General features: G+C 44.7%; 1 protein-coding gene across 1 annotated transcript; it reads right to left on the bottom strand.

Annotated features, from left to right (window-relative positions):
* Positions 1–663: 663 nt before the first annotated feature.
* On the bottom strand, positions 664–7,462 carry OR10V1 (olfactory receptor family 10 subfamily V member 1; the record flags this gene model as incomplete). The annotated part of the gene is made up of 2 exons (XM_084632216.1): positions 664–1,629; positions 7,400–7,462. 2 exons carry the CDS (start codon positions 7,460–7,462, stop codon positions 664–666), a joined length of 1,029 nt encoding a protein of 342 aa, XP_084488342.1.
* Between the last annotated feature and the right edge of the window lie 1,337 nt (positions 7,463–8,799).

The raw sequence follows: 8,799 nt of genomic DNA, 5'->3' as shown, positions 1-8,799 counted from the left end.
TTCTATATAGAGAAACTCCGTGCAGACAAACAATGTTAAAAGACTCCTTTTAAGGTTCCGTGTCAGTTACTTGAAAATGAGGACATGCTAGAATTAAAATTGCCTGCAGCAGCAGTTTTATCTGTGTCCTTTCTGTCACTCTATGTATTGGAAACACTGTCAAGGTCTGGGAGCATTCTCAGTGATCGGTTGGAAGGTTCAGAAAAATAGAAGCAAGTATCTAACAAGTCCTTCTGTGCACGCATACATGGTGATTTTTCTGCTGCTCATAACTCAGTCACATCTGAACAGAATTTTGTGAAAAAAGCAGAACACAAATATCTGCCTGCCAAATTTCAGGTTTCTAGTCAAAAGCCATAAGCTACTAGAACTATTGAAAAAATGTAGGGAAAAATAAATACTGACAAAACTACCCTATTTCCACTAGCCTGAGGATGTCTAATCAGGATTTTTAAGATTTCCTTGGCATTAGCATGCAACCGACATGATGTTTCATGGCACCGTCATAATCTCACATTCCAACACCATGGGGCTTCTTGTACCACTACAACCTGGGTCCAGAGTGAAACTGGTTCCCTAGAGCTGGAATCCGATATGACCCGTTCCCAAGCAGCTTGAGCCATCCAGTCCTACATTGTTACTCTGATTGAGGGCCCAAAAGTGTCACTTTCTCTGGGACAGCACTTTCCTTCTCAGCACTCTGCTCAGAGCATCCTTCAACTCCTTGTTCCTCATACTGTAGATCAGGGGGTTCAGTACAGGGGTCACAAAGGTGTAGATCACAGACACCACCCGACCTTGCTCCAGGGAATAGCTGGAGTTGGGCTGTAGGTATATGAAGCTGCAGCAGCCGTACTGCAGGAGGACGACTGTCAGGTGGGAGGAGCAGGTGGAGAAGGTGTGGCACCGGCCGGCTGCAGAATGGATTTGCAGGATGGCGGCCATAATGAAGATGTAGGAGAGGCAGATCAGTAGGAAGGGGATGGTAAGGACTGTGACACTTACAAAGAAGAGGGCAGCCTGGTGGCCATGTGTGTTGGTGCAGGCCAGCCTCAGGACAGCAGGGATGTCACAGAAGAAGTGATTGATTTCCTTGGTAGTGCAGAACGGCAGGTGGAAGATCAAGATGGTCAGTTGCAGGGATAACAAGAAGCCCAGAACCAGGGAGCCAGCTATGAGACAGGCACAGACTTTCCCGTTCATTAGGAGGGTGTAGCGCAGCGGGTGGCAGATTGCCACGTATCGGTCATAAGCCATGACAGCCAGCAGAATGCAGTCAGCACCTCCCACAAAGACAAAGAAGAACATCTGAGTGCCACAGCCAGCGAGGGAGATGGTGGCCTTCCTCCCTGACACAAGGTTGACCAGGGCCAGTGGGGCAATGACAGAGGAGTAGCAGATCTCCAGCACTGCCAGATTGGCTAGGAAGAAGTACATGGGGGTGTGGAGGGAGCGGTCAGTGCAGACGGTGAGCGCAACGGCGGCGTTCCCACAGAGGCTGAGCAGGTACATGAGCAGGAAGGCCAGGAAAATAAGCAGCTGAATCTCAGGGAGGGTCGAGAGAAGATGGAAGTGAAATTGTATCATCCCCGTTTGGTTTTCATCCCCCCTGGAACCAAGACACGGGACCTGTGAGAGAAGAAGAGAGACGAGCAGACCCTGTCAGCAGTCACCAAGGTCAGAACAAGAGGAGACAGGATCACAGTGCAATCAGGACAGTCAGATGTAATATCAGGAAACACTTTCTAACCCTAAGAGAAGCTCCGGGAACAGGGCATGTTGCCGAGGTAACTGAAGGAATTACCTTCCCTCTGGACGTTCAAGGCTGATGCTAAGCACCCATCTATCCAGGATGGTAATGGAGTTCCTGTCCATAATGCCACCCTCTGGCAGAATGCATTGGAATTTCTGATAGGAAAGACAGCTGTGAGCCCTGCTCCCTTCTTACCCTTATGGTGACTGATTTGTCTTGATTTTCAAACCAAACTACAGGTTTGATGCTGCATGGATAATGCTGGATCTGCCAATGGTATTTTCTTGTGATGCTTTCTCTGACTCTGACCTGAAGGTGGCCATAAAAAAACATTGCAGTAGCTGCAGGGTGACAAAAGCCTTGGAAAGGGTGTCTCCCTCCAAACCAAAAAGCAACAGGACGGAAAGAAGAAAGCAGTGTACAGTTCAATGGCAAGGCACAAGAGAGCCCAAGCCCCAAAACAACCCTCTATCTCCCCTCTGTCCTTCTTTGTTTTTATACTTCCACCATCATCCTGCTATCTGAGCAACTAAAGATTGAGTCCAGCCCAAGTGAAGCCAGTTAACCATTCGGAGTTGAGATAAAACTTCTGTCATGGATCCACAGCTATGCCCCAGCTACTAAACAGTTCCTCGGAGGACCCCCAATGGGGCTCACTTTTCCTCAAGAGCTGGCCACGCAGCCTCAGCACCTCCAAGACAGAGCCTCTGGACTCCAGCCCTCCTGCCTCATGCTGTGAGCTTTGACCAGTGAGTCCAACTGAACCAGACACCTGGTCAGAGACATGTGCCCTCTCCAGGACTCTGGGCTTCCCAGCCAGTGTCTGCAGTGACACCAGGCAGCCTTTTCCAACCAGAGCAGGGTTCATTAGCCTGCTGGCACAAGGCATGGGGAAGTCCTTAGGGTAGTCCAGAGAAATAGAGGCTATAATATAGTCCATTCTGGCCAAGCCAGTGCAACCAGCCAGCCAAGCTGCTGTGGATCCACATCTGGCTTGGGCTCCCTGTCTCTGTCAGTCCAAGATGAGAGTTCCATGTCTCTGCAAAGCATAGCCCTTACTCCAGCCACCTGATACCTGCTCCTTTTGTTCTTGAGCTGGGGCAAGGGGGAGGAGACAGTGCTTCCCTGATGAGAGTTGGGGGGAAATTGCCTCCCTCTTGGTTGCTGGTGGCTAGGTGTGAATGTCCTGGCCATTGGGATTCCCATTGTCTTTTTGAATTCTCCACTGATATGGATTGGTTTTAGCCAGTCTCTTAACAGGCCATTCCTTCCACCCCAGACAGCTACATGACACAAACATCTCCTGCCTCTTTCTCGGCTCCAAGAGCAGCTTTAACCCTTTTGCACCCACTGGATCATGATGCAAAGTACAGAGGGAAACTGAGGTACTTAAAATATTACAAAAAATTCCCACTTTGTCACAATTTCCCTGAAGCACCGGTGTGAACAGTGCTTTGTCGGCAGGAGCGTTCTCCTGCCGACAACGCTAACGCCACTTGTTGCGGGTGGAAGTTGTCGGCAGGAGAGCCGACAAACAGTGGCTACACTGTGCACCTTATAGCGGCACAGCTGTAGCGACACAGCCTAAGTAGTCATGGGCTGAGAGGTAAAATTCTCTCATAGCTCAGAAAGCTGCTAAAAAGAAAACAAAGCGTAGGAATAAACAGTCAGTTTTCATCATGGCTAAAGGCCTCCACACTAGGGCTGCTACTGTTCAATATATTTATTATGGATTTGCACAAGGAGGCAAGCAGTGAGGTGGCACTGGATGTAGATGACATAGAATTAGTTAAGATCAGAGGAGACTGTGAGGAACTCCAGAAAGGCTGGACAAAGCTAAGCAATTAGCAACAGTATGTTAGGCGAAATTCAGTTGGAAGGATCTGACTCATGGACATTGATGTGTCCTAAATGAACTGTACCCCTACTGGGAAAAAATCTAAGTGCTGCTGTGCACAGCACAATGAAAATATCTGCTCAACGCACAGAGGTGGTTGAAAGGGCAAACAACTCGTTCGGTGTATTAAGAAAAAGATAGAGAAAAATATAAAAAACATTATAATGCTGCTATACAAAGGGATGGTACACAGTCAGCTTGAGGACCACATTCAGTTCAGTTCTGTTCAAATGCTTTCTAAAGGGATAATGCAGAAGTAGAAAGGGTTAAAAGAAAAGCAATGAAAATCATCAAAGACATGAGAAGACTCCAGATGAGAAGGGATTTTAAAATGAGATACTAGAGCGTTTAGAATAAGATGGGACATAAGAGGTGGAAATAATGTAATGAATAGTGCAGAGAAGGTCATTCCAGCACTCCTTTTTAGCCTCTCATAATTAGGCTTGGCACATTTGATTTTTATTTTTTATCATGTCAGGTGATAATAGCTATGTTTATTTTTAAGCATCTGTTTTATTGTTATAGATTTAAATGTTCACAGAATTATGGGTTTTAAACATTTTTTTCTATTTTGATCAATTTAGTTGTTCATGGGTATGGGAAACCAAGAGGAAACCAGTTGTGGGAAAACATATAATGACTGTAGATGCTAAGATGAAAAAAGCTATAGTTTTATAACCATTAAAACACAAATTGGTAACATCACATATCAAAATATACCAAACAAATATCCTTAAATCAAAAAATCACACCTGTTTTTATTGTTCATTCGCCAGTCATTTGTAACAATCCCAGTTCAAAAGGCTAAACCCATGGATTTTGACTCTAATAAATTCTCATGCAGCATTTTTCTTATTTTGCCTGTCTGTAAATTTTAATTATTATCGGTGGAAGCATTTTTAATCGGTTTGTATATGCATGATGAAATAGATGTTTACCAACATTTACTGATAAAAATCTAATCCTTCCCAGTCTACTCATAATACTAGAATAGGGGGACAGGACAAGTAATGAAATGAAAAGGCAGCAAATTTAAAACTGATCAAAGGAGCAATTTTTTCCATATAGTGAGCAATTAAACTGTGAAACTGATGGATACTATGTTAATGCCAAGAGCTTATCTATATTCAAAAAAAGGATTAGACATTTGTATAAATAATGACATCTACACTCACAGTGCTGGGATATAAAAGATTATAACACACTCCCCCATGGCATTCTAGGTGAACGAGCTGGGAAGACACTTCTTCTTTTAGGCCTGTTTTGGCATAATTGTTCACTTCCTCCAAGGCAGCTGGCACTGGTGTTGGCATATTAAAGAAGGTCTGTATTAAAATCACAAGGGAGTTTGATTCCCCATAGTTTAAATTCCAGGGTATTACTAATTAAGAGGTCTCTTGTTCTTCTTTTGGGTCTGTTGTTTTTACTGTTTCTCTCCCTCTCCGAGTGAGACTTGCAAGCTGCTAATTGTGTCTGTCCTCAAAGCGATACTTTGTAACTGCCCTTCAAAACGGTACACAGAGACTCCCACCCTCTGTACTTTTTATCTCACTTTGTTATGTTTGTGACACCCCGAGAGTTGTTAAAGTTGGGAGAGACAGCAAAGTAACAATTGTGATTAAAATAGAGATAGAGGATATATGTGGATGGATGCTTGGTTTAGATAATAAATGAATGATCAGGGAAGTGCCAGCCTAAGAATTCAGTATCAATCGGCTGAAGAAGGAGCAGAGTGGAAACAACTGGATGACCGCCAGAGGGCAAAACTGGAATCCACACAACCATCCCAAGGATGAGAAAACTGATGAACCAGATAAACACCTGATAGCCATCATGGAGCCATCATGACAACAGCATGATGAAGCAATTCCCATAGACTGGCATAGGAACAAATTCCTATAAAAACTGACTCTAAAAACTGAGAACTTTTGAGTCTGGTTCTGCCACCACCCTCCAGGAGCATCGGATGCGCATCTGACAAAGACTCGGCTCCACCCTCGTGTACAGGCTACCTGGCCAGTACTCTGTCACAAGCAACCTCTAGGCTGGTAACTACAACAACTATGCAGAACTTATATGAATGAATGTATGAATGGATATGTGGATAAATAAGGAATAGTAGTGATATAGAATTGTATATTCTGATCTTTTTATTATATTTACAATAAATGCGGCATATTGCCTTATCCCCTTTATAAGATCCCGTTGGTCTTATTTTTATGATATAACACTGTGTTGGGCTGAGCCAATAAAGCCACAAATGCCGGAGAAATCTTGTGTCACCAAGGGAAAGGAACACAATATTCACAGAGCACAGCATGTATCGTTAGAGTAGCCCTTTCTTCTCATTCTAGGCTTGATCTTACCTCCACTGCTATCAATGGTACAGCTCCCAATGGGGCAGGATCAGTCATCCAAAATAATTACTGTTGGCTCAACAAGTATAGGGCAAACTTTACTCTCCTCAAAAAGGAATTTAACTATCACATATGGACAGAAAATGGGAGACCATCAGGTGGGAATACTGTCTGAAATTCCTCCAGTTGAGCCAAGGATTATGCTTTCTGACTGGGGAGATTTCACCTGTGGTGAATAATGACACACTAATGTCTTTTGAATAAGTGAGGGCTATAAGGAGGAGAGCGAGAGACAGCAAAAGAGAAGCACAACAGAAACAGAAGGAGGAAGAAGCTCCAGAGCAGATTATGTGGCCCTGAGAAAAGCCTAAAGAGAGATTTTGGACTCAGAGTGCTGGCTGGAAAAGCAGGCTTGGGACAGTGAGCAAAGAAACTGTCTGCTGCTGTTTGATTCTTACTGTGTAGGGATTCCGCCTAGCTCCCTTCCATTCAGGACTTTATATATAAGTTTTTGTAAATAAACAAGATTGCATCAAAGGCAATACCTGAATCTATCATCAATTTCTCCACTCCAATGTGTAACTACCTACAAGACTTCAAGATTTTTGGCTAGCCGCTCAGCTCAAAAGGGGTAATAATATGACAAGAGATTGAAAAGACTATGACTGTTTTACCATGGGGAGAAAGCTAATAACAGGGCACCTGACAAAGTATAAAGAATAATGCCTGGTGTAGAGAAGACAGATCGGGAAATTGGGTTCTTACTTTCTCATAACACAAGAACAATGAAACTGAGAAGTGGCAAACTCAGAAGGAATGACTTTTTCCACTCAATGCACAATTAGCCAGTGGAATTCATTGCCACAAGATTGCATTGAGGCTAAGAGCCTATCCGGGCTCCGAAAAGGACTGAGGGTTATATAGAGTCATAATAGTACCTACGGAGGCTGAGATTTTTAAAGGAGCCTAAGGAAGTTAGGCACCTGATTCCAGTGAAATTCAATGGACATTGGGTTCCTCATGCCACCCTAAAAACAAAAGTTTTGTAAGGGATATAAACCCTCCTTCTCTAAATATTGGGGGTGAGGATTTAACTTTCCCTTGGGGCAAGATGTCCTGTAACTGCTGATTGTGAGGGTTTAGATACCATGGAGATGGGGGCCAGATAAGTACCATAGACAAGCTAGACGGAGCCAGTGTGGCAGTCCCTGTGTTCCTATATTGTTAGAACCTCTGCCTGGCTGCTGTTGGAATGTAGCACCAGTTCCTGTATAATCGAGACACCCTCAAGAGCTAACCTCATCCCAAACACAGAGATAACAAAGGTCTCGAGGAAAAGGTTATGGAGAGATGAATGGGAATAAGGAAGAGCCCACCACGAAAACCTCTCACCTGACTGGCCCCAACTCGCGGCTCCTGGACCCACAACCACACCACGAAGGCTGCCTTTCCCATCATTCTTTGGCCCCAAAAGCCAGCAGAGATGGTGGAGACTCAAAGCTGGCCAGGTGGCTCTCAGCCTCCTGAATCCCGAGGCAGGAGAGCTGGCTGGACTCTCCCTTCCTGAAGCCTGGTTCTGAACATCCCCTTCAAGCCCAGGAGCCTTTACATACCATGCAGAGTCCTTAGGGGGCAGAGGAGATGATGGAGCAACCCTGCCCTCAAAGGAGCACCAGGCAGGTAAACTATCTTGCAGCCTCAGGTCCCATTCCCATGCTGCCCTCCAGCAATGCTCTTTCTATTAATTTTAAAAGGCCAAGACTGATTTATGAAGCCATCATCCACTCAATAATTGCCCTGTTCTGTTCATTCCCTCTGAAGCACCTGGCACTGGCCACTGTCAGCAGACAGGACACTGGGCTTAATGGACAATAGGTCTGTCCCAGCATGGCTTTTTGTGTGCTCTGAAGTGTTGTCATTACAAACATCTGTGCATATTGAAAGCTGAAAATGGAGGGATCTGGTCAATTAAATTGAATTTAACATCAGAGTGGATAACACAAACCTCCTTTTTATTTTAAATGGCCTTCCTATGGATTTCCAGCCTGCTGCACAGGAGAGTCCCAGAAATAAGGAGGCCTTGCCACAGATTTAAGTCCAGCTTGCTCCGGGGTGCACAGGACCTTGCCCTTATCTGACCAACAGCGGGAGAGATGGTGGGGAACAATTTATAAAAATAATTGTTGTTCCAGCTGGATGGAGATGAAAGGGCCCCCTAGCAGCAGCCTTATCCCAGAGATGAGAGGGGACAATATGATTTTATATCAGAGACATACATGAGTCAGAAAGTTCAGACCTGGATCTCAAACTGTTACCCAGGCATCCCATGTTGGCAACAGACAGGGAGTATGCAGTTACAAGTCCATACCCAGGGTCTGGGACTTGCCTAACCCTGCTCAGCTGGGCATGTTTCCCTGGCGATCACCATCTTCATGCTATTTCCCCAAAGGGGGCCGGGTGTGGTCCCTGCCAGAAGCTAAGAACTCACTGGCCATCATGGTTAGTGCAGGAAGCGTGTGTGATGCTAACAGCCCAGCTCGATTTGGAGCCATAGGCCATTTCACCTGTGTGTGAATTTCAAAGAAATATTAAATGTATTAGTATGCACGAACCAATTCACTAGTTAGAATAGAACATAGAGGGATGTTATCATATTGCATTTACATGGCATATGCCCCAGTAATTACACTTGATTTGCATTCATGAAAACTAGGGAATGTTAATTGCATTCTCTTCACCTATCAATATTCTGTTGTCCACTATCACATTCCATGTAGTTCCATTATGTATAC

This window comes from Lepidochelys olivacea (assembly GCF_965140295.1).
Source record: "Lepidochelys olivacea isolate rLepOli2 genome assembly, chromosome: 6".
Taxonomy (NCBI): domain Eukaryota; kingdom Metazoa; phylum Chordata; order Testudines; family Cheloniidae; genus Lepidochelys; species Lepidochelys olivacea.
The sequence above is the reverse complement of the archived record's forward strand: the minus strand, read 5'-3'. Positions and strand labels throughout refer to the sequence as shown.